General features: G+C 43.7%; 1 protein-coding gene across 4 annotated transcripts in view; it reads left to right on the forward strand.

Moving 5' to 3' along the window:
- The window catches only part of slx4ip (SLX4 interacting protein), a 35,594-nt gene that overhangs the window by 1,353 nt on the left and 19,364 nt on the right, over positions 1–14,877 (forward strand). For all 4 annotated transcript variants that reach the window (XM_084376135.1, XM_084376136.1, XM_084376137.1 and 1 more), the window contains exons 3-4: positions 7,428–7,517; positions 8,269–8,395. In XM_084376135.1, coding sequence (XP_084232261.1) covers positions 7,428–7,517; positions 8,269–8,395 — 217 coding nt within the window. The remainder of the gene's footprint in view (positions 1–7,427; positions 7,518–8,268; positions 8,396–14,877) is intronic.

The following is a 14,877-nucleotide window of genomic DNA, read 5'->3' on the forward strand; positions in this document are numbered from 1 at the left end:
CTTTATTCAATTCTGTACCTATGTTCTATTGTATAAACAGGTTAAGTCAAGTCAAAGGCTTATAACCTATTTCTTTGCAAAGTTTGTATGTTTAGATTGGCATGAAAACGTGCAACAAAGCAAGATGGTCTAATCACAAAAGAATGGTACCAAAATGAAAAGATGTTCATCCAGACATGTTCACAAATACATTCTTTTGTATCTTTTGAACATGTACATATGGCATGTGCTGTAAAATCTATTGTTTTCGAGCAAAATAGCTTTTGGGTGCTTTTCTCTGACCACATAGCCTCATAATTACTTTAAACAAAATGTTTCCCCCCACACAATATGCATACTAGATACTAAAGAAGAAGATGAATCTGCATTTGATTAAAGCTTCTCAGCTTTTGTCAGTGTTCATGATAAACAACTATGTTTGTGTTGTTGCCAAACAGTAGAACTGTGACAGACAGTCAAGTGGCTCAAGTGGCTAGAGTTATTATGGTCTATACCAAACCACTGAAAAGCTGTTGTGCAGAAGGGTAAAATATGCAATGCAGGAATGTACTGTGTGCTTTCTCCTCCAAAATTTACTTTATTCATTTTTTGTTTTAAAACATCTTCTTTACTGATGGTTTTGTCCTTCTCAGTAACAAATTCTTTGACCACTAGGGGGAAGTGCAGGTACACGTTTCGACTGTCCTGCCTCCACATTCTGATGTTATTATTCATCCCTCAGAACACTTTATTCAGAGTTTCTGGTCACCTTTTGCAAATCTCATCTGACTGCCTCCCCGAGAGCCTTTTGTTAATCGGCACGGCCATACAGAGCAGAGGAAACTCATTCTATTAAAAAGCCATTGGTTCATCCTCGGTCTGATGCTCTGTCAGGAATAATGCGCATCAGATGTTTTTGTTAAGTGCAGGAAAAGCCACTGCTTTCTCTTTTGTTGATGTTTCATTTATTGAGAGTTTTTGGACGAGGGCCGCAGACATTTGCACTGATCTCTCACATCCTCCGTAATGCCATGTGTGCCTAGTTGACCAGATATTGCATTCACTCCCTTTATTTGTTTCATATGCATGCCTGCATACAGGCCTCCCCACCACTACCCCCCTCAGTTGGTTGTGGGAGAGTAAAACCCTGGAGGTTCACGGAAGGTTCCTTCCCACTGGGCACATAATGATACTGTTGTGTTACTCTGCCTGAGAAAATGCACACAGCCTCTACCATGCTTAACCAGCTAACCACAAACAAGTATGTTAGACGGGATCAGACCAAACAATAGCATTCAAGGCACTAGTCTGGGCTCCGCTTTCGCAAAACAAAACACCACTACCACCACGTTTTTTTAATGAATGAATTGTCTTCTCAGAATATTATAGAACAAAAATCTAAAAAAGACACAGTTTCCATAAAGGCAATGTTGGAAAGTCTGCACAGAGAGCGAGGATTATTGGAGCAATTATGAGTTATGTTCCTGGATTCACCATGCTATGTTTAGTAGGGCTGTTCAGCAGTTTGTTTTATGATTCTTTCTCCTAAGATGTTTTCAAAGCAGCTCCCTCCCTGCTCTGAGGAACTGCAGGAGGTGCTGGTATGCTCCTTCTCAAATAGGCTTAGACTATATAGTGACCTGCCACTTCTCAGACCTCCCGAAAAGGGCCTGCAGGCTAAAACACTGATCCGCTGAAGCGCTCGCTGTCTGCCAGGACATTACTGCTGCAGAGCCCTGCAATCTGCCTTCTATTAGCAATATGCACTGCTGACTTTCTAATGTAGTCGGTTGAGACGGAGTTTTTTAAGAACAAAAGATTGAGGTATCACAGAGCAGTTTAATGTCAGAGGTTTATGTGCTGTTTAGTGTTGTTGTCACTGTGTAGATGAGCTCATATCAGACCACACATCTCGCCTCTGTACAAAGTCGTTGCAATCTGATTAGAAACATTTTGACACTTTCCAACTTGGGGAATCTTTCACAAGAGAAGGTGACAAGCGCCCCCTTTCATCTCAGGACTGCCCCACATTTCTGTACAGAATTCACATTTCCTAATGAGGCCAAACATTTCTCAGCCTGCTATTTCTCTCTATCTACCAATTTCTCAAGGATGTGTCTGCCTGAGTTTTGTTTGCTGAGTGTTACCTGGAGATATTCCTGTCTGTTCTTGCTGCTTGAATTCCACTCTTGGGTTGTGTCTCTTTTTATCATCAAATAAAGAGGCCTCAGGTGTGCTAACATTCACCTGAATGAAGGGAGCTTTGCAAACAAAACACTTCCGCGCAGTATCTGTAAATAACATTCGCCTCAGTAATAATCACGTCTCAAGCTTCACCGCTTGGTATCTGGCGGTTTGAAGAATTGGCAAAGAGAATGTCTTTTTTTTTTTTTTTCTTTTTTAAAAAGGGGAAACCCAGGTGACTCACAGCACAGAAAGAGCTGGGAATGAGGCAAATAAAGCCTGAGAGCAAGGTTGTCACACCCACAGATCTAAAGGGCTCCCCTGGGTTCTTTGCAGAGTTGCAGAAAGAGAGAGAGAGAAAGCCAGAAAAAGAGAGAGACAAAGGGAGAGTGGGAGAGATGCAAGTTTTATTGAGTGAGACCGCATCTGCTGCCCCTTCTCTCCCAGTGTAAACATCTGCGGCTGGTTAGTGTTAGCCTCTGAGCTAAGTGCAGTCCGAGAAGGTCTGGTTCTTATACGGCGCGATAGCGATGGCAAAGGGCAGCGAGGTGGGGAGGCGGGTGAAGCTGCTTGAGGAGTTTGGGCCCTGTGCCCAACTTGGAGCAGCACAGGCGGGAGGATGGAGAGCCGGGTCTGGGAGAGAGATAAGGGAAGGTAGAGAGTGTTTTGGGAACTGAGAGTGATATAGACCAGAGCCCTGAAGACTAGAAAGGGAAAGGAGCCGTCAGCGGACTTGAGTCAGGATTTGTTTATTTACAGACAGAAAATATAATGGAATTTTCTCATGTTGTGCTGCAGACTGCGCGGGCAGCCTAGGACTCAGATGTTCCTAATGTTTTTGTCTCTGTTAACCCTTTTTTTCCTGCAGGTCATGGATATCAGATTGGCGGTGGGGAGAATTAGGATAGAGAAGTTGAGCTTAGCCTGCAGGAAGACTCGGTCCTATTCATTCACTGTGTGACAGCACACAAAAGATGGCACAATAAAGGATTTGGTATTAAGTAGCGCTCCTTGCAGCCTCTCATTCAGCATTCAGCCTCTGTTCATAACTCTAAAAAGCCTGTGCAAGACAGAGGACAAAGCCGTGCTGGCCCACTTTAGTATGTATGAAAAGAGTAACTTCCTCTGGAACTTGGCCCTTTATCAAACCTTTCTGTCCAACAACAGCGACAGTTGCTCAGAGTATTGCCTTAAATTTGTCAAAGCACACAAAGTACACAAAATAGGATAGCTCATGAATTTGATAAATGGATATGTCAGGTTAATTAAATCCTTTAGGCTCCTGCTCATGATACTGTAGAGCTGGTGTTATAAAGAAAGGAATACATGGTAGTATTTGCAGAGAGGACTGTTTTGAAGTTGTTTATCCTGGTTTTTTTTTTGACATACTGGATCTTAGGTGGGTCTGCTCAAGGTCTGTATTACTGCATCTACAAAGTATAAGGCTGCTTGCAGAGATCTCACTAAAGAAGGGCCATAGCTGGGCTTTAAAGGGAATACATGGAGGTCATAGTTCATGGCAGAGTTCAGCCAAGAGATCTACAGGTCACTCTTTGTGCTGGGAGTTGACAAATTTAGACCACATGATGTGATTGTAGTCAGAGCTTTTGTGTAAAATTAGATTCTGCTGCGTTTTTGTCTTATCTGCCACACTCAACACAAACATCTTTTGTAAAAGCTCTGATAGCTGCACCTAAACAGCGCAGCCTTGACTCAAAGATTGACACTTCAGCGGAAAATGTGCACCTCCACCAAACTGAAAGTTTTTGCTAAACAAATTAATTGTTTTCCTATCAGTGTGACTGCATTAGTTTGCATTCCTGACAAAATTCCCCATTTCTGAGAAGCCCAGGGAATCACATGCTGTTTTTGTGTGAGCGGCAGACCAATGTTTATCATTAATGTCCAGTTCCCAGTTGAGCCTTGTCTGCTGCTCTAATGTGATAAAAGGAAGTTAGTCTAAGGCTCGCTAGATGTCTGGCTTTCAGCCCAAAACACAGACTCAATCAGAGGCGCAGAAAACCACTTTAGGGGATTCACCCAGCTGTATGTCTCCATAAGGGCCCAGCTACTCCCTATATTGCTCTCTTCATTCCAGGATATTGATCAAATTAACCTTGTGTTGCTCTTTAGGTCTTTAGCTTGTTTTATTTTGAGCCATGTACTCTTGAAGAAAAATCTTGTGGTCCCTGTTAGGATTTACATGCTATTTGAAACACCTATCATCATAAAGCAGTCCAATGCCACACAACCATTAACTATGACTTCAAAACTTATCATGGAGGTGAGAGATTTACTGCAGGGCCTCGTGGCAGAGTTTGTGTACTAGGGATGGAAATCTCTTGGCACCTCATGATTCAGTTTGATTGAAACGGATTGAAACGCACTTATAAAATGATATTTGATGCATCTTCAATCATCAAAATGTTTGATTTCTCAACATGAGTTTGACCACTTGCTGCATATTTGTCATGATTTATAATTAAGATAAAAAGACGTATTTACTTCTGTTATCTGCTTATGCTCAGCCATCCTCACCAGAACTCAAGACTTAGCCAAGCTTAAAACGTAAACCAGATGCACATGAATTATCTCTCATACATTTCACCATCCCATTTGGTTCGACCGTGAGGACTGTACCAGAGCCAGACCAATACTCGATATGTTGGAGTAAAAAGTTCCAGTATATTGGCTGATGCACACATTTTTAGCAGTGATCCCTCAAATGTGGTTATCAGACACTCGTGACAAAGATATGTAACGGATGCAGGATATTTTCCACCTTAACAATAAACTGTCTAAAATGACTGAAACAGTAAACTTCATGGGGAATTGAATAATTATGAATTACCCCAAGCATCTTTTTCTGCATTGTAATGTCTTAAAAATATTATATTATATCTTTTGATATACATTGCTTGGGCTCTAGAATACACAGCCCAGTCTTTTACTCTACAAAATAACTATAATATATATAATAATTATTTTGTCCACTTGGGTTTTAAAGGAGCTCTATGTAAACATTTGTGGCAATTTGCATGCATTAATCTCTTTTTTTATTGCCCATATGTGAGTTCTCCAGTGTCTGGTCTCAGTGCAACAGTAGCTAATGTTAGTTTATGTTGGCGGACTTCTGAATCAACATTCAGCTTCGAGCACAACATGGTAGTTACACAGAGCCCCTTTAAATGTCTGATTATTGGCTAAGAGAGAATCACTATGCATAAGATTGACCCCCCTCACCCCCAAACCTTTTCCTATACCCAGGGTTAAATCTCTAAAGTCGGAGACTATAGTCAGGATACCAAAACATGTCCAGCATGTGTCAAGTCCAACCCCAAGAAACCACTGTGGGGCTCATCGACCAGTCGTCTCAGTGTTTTGATTGACAAGGTCTGACCCTCTGTTGCTAGGCTTTCCCACACTGGTAATTGTTGGAGGCAGTGAGCTGAGGCCACCAGTCATCCGTGGACTGCTGTGAGACAAAAGGGCAGAGGACGGAGAGAATACTGATCTGCAGGGATGAGTTGATACTGACAGGCAACGAGCACACATTTCATACATGAGGGGCTCTGCTCTGTTCTGGTCCATGGCATTCTTGTCTTTGTGAAAGCATGTTTTGTTCATATTTTTGCCAAGTTTGTACAGAGAATTTTCTATTTGTAGTCATCACATCTTGATGTTTGGACTCCCTGCCCTATTTTTCACATATGTCAAAATGTAGAATGATGAGTCAGAGGATCACAGATTAATACATTGCAGTCATTAGAGACTTAGAAGGTCATTAATTTCCCATTAGTCACTGTCCCACTGAGGCATAGACGCACTTAAATACAAGTTGGCACACATTAGGGCCTTAGGACTTGACATGTCCTGCAGAGGAACAGCGCTAGCTGTGACCGAAATTGATTGACATTCACTGATCGGTCATATGGGGGCGCCCTCTCCCCCAGTTGACCAACAAGGAAGCAGCTTCACTTCAGTAATTATTTGCAGAAAGACAATGAGAGGAAAATTCTCTCATACGGATAAAAGAAGAATATTTGTCAGCTTTATTTGCTCAGAGCCAGTGTTTAGCCTTTTAATGTGACTTGATGAAAGGTTCCCTGTCCAACTTCAGTTTTATAACTGTGAATAAAACTTTCTCGGTTTCTCGGAAGGAGCGAACTGAACTCCTTTTTAAACAAGAGGAGGAGACAACTGGAGAGAGTGTGGAGCTGGGAAGTGTAAGCTTGTGTCTAGAATTAGGACCTAAGCATAGAGGGCCTTCCCCTACACACCCCTCTAATTCATTCTCTCACGTCACATCCTTCAAGTCTGGGTTGTAGAGTTTAGTCATTCTGTCTGCAATACTGCAGCTCAGGGGACGAGGCTGGCTTAAAACAAAGCTTTCAGTGTGCATAAGTACTCTAAATGAATAATCTCTGTTTTTTACACAGTCTTTTCCAGTTCTGTGCCTGGTTTTGTCTTCATGCGTCTTTGCTGCCCACGTTCAGTTCAATGCTTTTTGCTGCATTATCATTTTGGGGTTTTAGGGCACTGCTTGTTGCTCCACTGTGTCATGTTGTGGGTGGTCTCAGTCCATCCATTACTTCCTTGTCCAGGGGAGAGGCGAAGTTCACACGAGACCCACATGCATTTGCTCTGTGCAGCGGGCAGCATTTGCACTCATGTGTAAACCATAATCAGGCTGGCCTGAGAAAGATGTAACAGCAACTTAACCAGCCGCGGCATTTCTGGCCTCCCTGTCCCTTGTAGCTTATTGTCATTGACACGATGACGTAGTGCTCGAGGAATCCACTCTGCAGCACTCTTCTCAGCTCTCTACAGCACTCAAAAGTTATAGTGCAGAAACATGCTTTAGTGTAGATTTGCAGGGTTTTATCACCACTCTGATCCAAAGTAGGATAATCCCCATTTATGTGGTACATCTTTAGACTTTTCTGAGCAGCTTGTGGGACCTGAGGCACTGACTGCATTGCAACACTTGTAGAACAAGAAAATAGTTTTTACGCTGAGATAGGGGACATTTAAGGGGGCAGGCATGGCCTTACTTTTTTGTAAAGAGAGATTGGTAAAGAGATGGCTAGACAGAGAAACAGGAGGGAAGGGACTGCAGAGAGAGGCCTGGGGTGATGTTTGAGGACACAGGGGGTCGTTGTGGTTTGTCTCGCTGTCAATCACCCACACTCTGATTTCCTTTGTTGTCTGTGAGCTCAATGCCCCTTAGCAACCTGTGGCTGTCCTTCCTCTTTGTGTTACAGTGTGGGAACTTTGCTGTGCTGGTGGATCTCCACGTTCTGCCCCTGGGCGGCCGAGAGGACGCCAGCTGGTTTACTACGGACCACATCGAGGTACAGAAACCGGGAGAAGGGCGTGGGTGTGAATAAGTGTGTGAGTGAATATATGGCTTGTGTTCTGCTGGGGGCCTTTTCAAAAGACAGCAGCAGCGTGGAATCTGAAATGACTTTGAGCCTTCTGTCTATTCTTCTCAGGGGTTTTCATTGTTGTTCACTGTTCTCATCGCTCCACCCAGCCACTTGTGGAGTTGCCTTACTGGCCTTTTACTTGAGACTACTTTCCCGGTGTTCATCATCAAAACCTGTGTCCTCTCATGTTGCTGTATTGACATCAGGCAATCTTTTTTTAGTGAACATCCTTTATTTGTGAAAAACGGACTGTTCGGCAAACATGGATCGATAGTGGTCGTGGAGATGGGAGTGTAAATGTGTTGTTTCGGGGGGGCAGACAACTTCCTCTGACAGGTTCTGAAGGGGGACCCCTCACCTCCCTCTGACATTCTTTAGCTTGGAATCCAAAGTACATCTGATTGAACTTTTCTTGTGGGGGATACAATGAGCAAGCCAAGCTTTAAGCAATGGTGGCAGGCTTAGGATTTTTGAATGACTGGAAAGATGTAGGCTCCCCTTGTTGCAATTCAAAATCAACTTTTCAAGTCATTCATGAGGATATCCACATTTATCGCAACTCATGATTCTCCAGATAATGGAAATTGATCACAAACAACTTATTAACAATATAAGATTTTATTGTGTATTATAGAAAAATCCATCCCTAACTGAGATACCTGCACACTGTTTGTAGGACGTCACAGCCATGGTTCGAGATTCCGTGGACCAGAGGGTTAAGCAGTACTCAGAGTCCTTCCACAATAGAAGACAGCCCAAACAGAAGAAGGAGCTGGCACCTGCTTCAGCCTTTTTTGTGAAAGGTAATACACCATCATCTTTGACTCAGGAGGTAGAGCGGGTCCTCCACTAACAGGAAGGTTGGTGGTTCGATGACGGCTGTTCCATCAATGTGTAAGTGTGGGAGTGAATCATTATTGCTCCTGCCACCAGTGAATGAACACGTGAATGAATGTATCAATACGGTCTTGTATTGTAAAGCACTTCGAGTGGTTGATAAGACTAGAAAAGCTCTATATAAATGCAGTCCACTTACCATCTTGTAACCTTTAATACACTACACTAGAGCCAAATAATCCAGTATTTATTATGACTAACTGAATAACTGAATTGACATAATTTATTGCTTTATGATCCATTATTGTGTCTAACTTCTTCATGCGTTTACTTGAAGCATTAGTTTAAATGCTTATTTGGTAATCAGTACAAGTCATATTTATTCAGTTTTGATTATACCGTTGCTCATTCCTCTGGAATGTAGACATCTCAGTCTTCCCTTTCTTTGTCTTAGGTGTGTCTATCATCAGCTCTTGAATAAGTAAAATAGTTTACTTTGGCCGTGAACTGAAAACCATTATTTATCTTCTTAGACCTCAGTTCAGAGATATGGCTGTGAGCATGGAGGTGGGCCACTGAGCTCTGAGGAGGAGGATGGGAACAGAGTTTCAAAACAGCCTTATTTCATGGCTACCTTTTTAAGGAGAGTGTGGGAGTAAAGACAACAGAACTAGTTGGGACATGGTTGCTCTCTACGCCCAGGGTGTGACCTGTAGGCAAGAGCTGATAGCCAATTTTGCATTGTGTTGAAGTGTTTGACTTGGCACAAAATGTAGGTCTATTAAAGTGCCTAATGTTTGGTACCCTCCTTTGGTGTATGCAGTGTTGGCACACCTCTTTGCTTGGAGTTCACTGGATAACACTAGAAGCAGTTGCCCTGACACATATAAACACACAACCATACACACAGAGAGAAAAATCAATAAATTATAATCCAATGTGAATAAGCCATTTCAATTCATCCCTTTTTATCCAACGCGAGGACATTCCTCCAGCCACCCACACACATGCCTTTGAAGCACTGTAAGTCTAGCTTCAGAGGAACCCCCAGCTGCGTGTTGTGAGGCAGACAGGTTTGTCACAGGTAGCAGTTAAGGGCAGTTAAACTGGGCTCACTCAGCAGGGCAGGCCTGACTGTGAGAGTGGGATTACAGGGCAGTCGGCCCCATAAAGTTTCTCCTGTGGCTGCAGCTCTGCCTCTCACGCGACTAACCTCCACTTTAGTCTCCTCGTCCACTTAAACTGTGTGTCCATATACACATGAACGCAGTCAACTTTTGTCATTTTCTTGATAAACACACAGTCTGCATAGGCAGGCAAACGGATTGCATGCATGCGCCACCGGCGCTCATGCACGACAGAGCCAGTGAGAATCAGAAAGAGCGACAGTGTGTTGGAGAGATATATCCTCCCCCTGGGCTAGGTGTGAACAGGCTGACAGTGTAAAGTTACTGAAAAGCCTGTCTCATATTGCCCATGACAGACTGAGGAGAGACAGACATCTCTAATGATGGAGATCACAGACTGAGGCTCCACACACACACACTTACATGCACAAATTCGCTCCAGTGTGTGAACAAGGGGACTATCAGTATTTCAGCAGGGAAATATGCATGTAAAAATGATTAGGCTCCTTGCAGCTTTGCCAAAAAGAATGTAACCAGTGGAACATGACTCCACACCATATCGGAGAATTTTCCCCTCTCTCGGAACATGAAAAGGTATAGCGGCCTAAAACAGGCCTACACAGCTCATGTGCTCTAGTCCTATTAAAGGTCTTAAGTGAGTGTAATGACATTCTTGGTCTTTTCATTGTCCCATGTGAGGGAGGCAGCAGAGCAGTAAAGGTGGAGATTGTGACTGTGAGAAGTAAGCAGGCAGGCAGGAGCCATAAAAAGGGGAGGACAGACTATAGGCTTAGGGAGGGAAGCCCAGCAAGTCTCAGGGCGGGTATTAAGTATAGGGGTCGTCTATTCTGCAAGCAGGTCAAATGCTAACCTGCTAATCCTCACAGGACTTTCAGACTGTCCGCAGCAGTGAGTGGAAGCATGTATTCGTTTCAGCAGAAGACCTATTTGCATCGGTGTGTGTCTCGTTATGTTATTTGAGTGCAGATATCCTGGAGTGAGACATGTGTATGTGCTGGAACACGTGCACATTGTTGCATGTAGAGAAAGGTGTCAGGCGAGGGTAGCAGCACTGATGTTGGGGCCAAGAATAGGCGGATGGAGTGTGGTGCTATGTGTGGGATGGTATGGGAGGGGGGGATTGTGGGGTCTTGTATGAGGCGGCGTTTGAGCTGGTGCCAGTGTGAAATCACAGGGGCTTCCGCCAACAGACAGCAGTAAGAACAGCGTAACAGCCTCAGCTGTTGGCACTTCAAATGAGCCATCAACAGCTTTTAACATTCCAAGGTCCTTCAGTGCAAGTGTTTGTATCGGAGCTATCTCTATGGGTTATTGTATTTATATATGTTTGCTGTGTTGGGTGTGTTTGCACCAAGTGAACATGTCAAAGAGGGGCTTATCCCATGTCTTCTGCCAACATAAATCCAAGACATTTCTTCCAATCTCAGCTGCAGAGGCCAATTTCCAACTGTCAACCCCAGGCCCCCCCTTCATTTTTTTTTTTACCCAGGCTACTTGAGACTTCATGATTAGCTCATAGTGATGTGATTTATTTATGTTTTTAGAGAGATGAACAGAGGGAACTTTTCCCACCAAACATTTTGGCTCTGGACAAGCAGAATGGACATGCTAGACTTTAGAAGCCCAGGGAACGAGGAGCTTGGGAGAGGACTCTCGCATTCTCCCTGGTAGACCGTGTTGAACACACCCACATTTCTCAGAGTAATTACAGATTGAAAATGAGTGGATAATGGATTCTCTGTGCTTTGAGGAATAGTTTTTTTGTCATTTGATATGATATTTGAGGAAGGGAGCCAGTGGTTATGGTCTGTGTGACAGCAAAAGTGTCGCAGTTGTCTTCATGGGATGCCACTGAAATGCAAAAACCTGTTCACTTCAGACATGACCCTCTTTGACAACACAACATGCTGTACAGACTTCCCAAGAGAATGTTTGCTAGGAACAATACACGTCTACTTTTTGCATTAGATTAGATTTGTTTACTTAAACTGCTGATTGTGTGCTATCTTGATTTTCATTTGCTTTCGCTCTAGTATTGTTTTACCTCAAGGGGATACTGATGTTGCACTCCATAATGGTGTATATATTTGTGTGTATGTGTGGAGTGTAAACTGAGATGGCCCATTTTACACGGATTTAGTTAACATGCCATTTCAAACTGCCAAAGCACATTACCAGATGTCTTACGCCTACTGTTAGCATCGATACAGCCACACTGATCTCTCCCTGTGAGGCAGAGCTCTGGTATGTTTTAGCCCGGTGTTTGAGAGTCTTCCTACCAGTCAGAGGAGTTCGAGGAGCCCTGGCAGAGTGGTACCTAGGGTCCCTTTTCAGCCCATGGCAGAGCTGGTTCCTTCTTCCTCTCCCTGCACAGGTGCCAGGGCTTAGGGGGAGGGAACACCTGCCAGCCTGTTTCCCCATGGCCACGGCAGGCTGGAGAGGCATTTTCCCAGGCTCCCCAGATGAATGGTCACTAATAGCCGTGGGAGAGGGCTTTGCGAGTGCTGCACAGTGTACCACTGACTCCTCTTGGCAGCCCTATGAAGGGGGCTTAAGGCAGCCTGGCCACGGCCATTGCGGGAAAAGCACAAGTGTTGCTGGATAGCTTTACTGTTGGAGAATGTGTTTACGAATGACCATCTCCCTCCCAGTGAAGAATGCGGAGGATGTGTAGAGACCGAAAGGGAGATGGTTAATTTTTGCTCTGCCCTGTCATAGATTTAGCTTTGTTTGGCTTCTCTGGCTCTCTAAAGGCCTGTAGCCTCAGGCTAAAACAGTTTTGGAAAAACAGTTCTTTCAAAATGAGACTTTCTCTGTACAAATGCACAGTCATACAAACCATTGCATGTGTGTGGGGTGTCTATTTTTGAGAGGCTGAATGCATGCCAACCTTTCAGCCTCCCACTGTGACATTTCACAGCACTTTTCTGAAGCACAGAAGCATTTTTGTAGTGACATCCTGCATTAACCCACCTTGTTTCTTCTCAGTGCTACCACAGCTATTACTATTTATATGAGTGGCTGCTATGTGGGGACTAGTCTGTAAATAGAGAGGCATGCCTGTGGCAGAGTTACCTGCCCCACTCTGTGTTACTGGGCGTGAGGCAGGCTGGGATTAAGGCGAGGGGGAAACGGAGACCTGTGACAGGAACAAAGGAATTCCAAGGCCCGGGCTGGAAATGGATCCTGATCAGAGTAGCCACTCCAGCCAGCCTTCCCCTCTCCCCTCTCCCCGCTCGCCCTCCCTCCCCCTGGCCCCTGCTGGGCAACCCCCTTCCCCCTGGTGCTTTGTGGTGTTGCTGTGGCTCTTTAAATCCTTCCTGAAAGCCCCTGGCCTTACTCAGCAGCAACACATAGGACAGTCTGACTCCACTGTTAACCCACCCCCCTATTATTGCACACATACCCACACACACACACACACACTTTCATTCTTTTTCTTCTTTTGTCCTTTGTCCTATATTTTTCACATTTATGCATCCTCTCCTCTCCTCTCCTCTCCTCTCCTCTCCTCTCCTCTCCTCTCCTCTCCCTGCCATCCTGCCCTCCATGTCAGCTCTTCTCTGCTCTCCTCATGTCGTCTCTTTATGTTGTCTCACTTTCTCTCCTTCTCCTTTCTCCGCAGGGTCAGCTGCAGTCTCTTAGGACACAACCGCAATCCCCGCCATAGCTGTCACACCACACTCTTTTCCCATATAATTAGGGCCTGAGCCTGAGCCTGAGCACGGATCACATTCATGTGACTGTTCCCCTTTACCACAATCTGGTCTGGGAGATGGCACACACTCTCTTGAACTCATGCTAAGTGTTCAGCCTGACCAGAATGCCTTGTTTTAGGAATTACTGAGGATGTCCTTATTTTTCGCTGCTGTTTGCTTCAATTTGAAATAAGTGGGGCCGTGTCATGTGTACATTTGAGCTCTGTGAGTTTTCCTGTGGACTCAAATGCTGTGTTTCCATCAACAATTTTTTCAGTGTATTTCAAAATATTGCATTAGAAAATGTTGATGGAATGTTAAAATAAAAAAATAATGTCCTCAATTTCACATAAAAGTTTTTACGCTCGTTAAAGGTGAATTTGCCTTTTTTGAAAAAGTTGTGGACAGAAGCTGCATCAACCTGCACATTGCAGATCAAGCGAAGCAGGAAGACGGACACAGGCACTGCGTGGAGCACCTGGTCAGTTTTCAAAATAAAACATTAAACTACATAGCCTACTCGCTCGTGGTAAAGCATTTACCTCCGTCGATTCCTTTGTCGATAGCTCAGGCCACTGGTTTTCTTTCTTCTTCTTCAGGGATTATTGGTGGTTGGCGGGAAACAACTGATTGTTTCACCAATTCTACTTCTTCTACATTAGAACAGCCTTTTTGCCAGTTTGGGACAAAACTAAGCTTTATTATTTATTTTAGTAATTCCAAAGAAGCTGATGGAAAAGTTTTCAAAAACTTAGATAGCTGGAATTAGATGGAAAAATTACTATTGTAGCTGTGTGCCAAACTTGCCCTGTGTTGTCAGGAAAGCCCACCTTAGCATGGCCTTAACAACAGCAGTGCAGTTTATTTGCAGAGAATAATGCTTTCAAGGTTATTTGGTTAGGTTTGCATAAGGTCAGCGTCTTACATCATTCAAACTTTTAACATTTCTTTTTTCTCTTTTTAAATGTTTCAATGAAATTCAGAACTTCTGTCAATTTAAACACAGAATTTTCTTTTTTTTTGTCTTGGCCTAACAGCCTGTTATCATTAGTCACTGGTAGAAAAACCTAAAAAGCCATGTGTGACATGGTTCATATATTTGGGTCCATAAACACAGGGTAGCAAGCAGACACAGCCTGTTTCCAATGAGACCCTGATCTGAGTTTTAAAATACCAGCACAGTGCATAACTCAAGTCCACAAACTTCTCTGCAGAACATTAATCCAAAGAAGCTCAACGCAGAATAAGCAGTTTGCATTGTCCTCATTCTGAATGCTCTTTTAATATAAACAGTGGCAGCGCTTAGAGAGATTTAGGGGCCTCTTGGGCTAATTAAGCGATAATGATGATTAAATATGACATTTTATATTGTGACTGCATTTCTCTCATCAGATTAAGTTTCTGAGAGCTAGATTTTTTTCCCATGATAATTGTTCTGTGCTCCAAAATGCTCCCCACCACTTTAGTCACATGCTGCATTATGGGTTGGCCTGAGCTACCATGCTGCGGCGTATTTTGTAACTGCGATGAAGGGGTCACCCAAATGTTAAATTGAACACTCATGTGCAAATATTGTTTCAGGTGGACGTTGTGCAGGATGAT

This window comes from Pagrus pagrus (genome assembly GCF_965226575.1).
Source record: "Pagrus pagrus genome assembly, chromosome: 15".
Lineage (NCBI taxonomy): Eukaryota > Metazoa > Chordata > Actinopteri > Spariformes > Sparidae > Pagrus > Pagrus pagrus.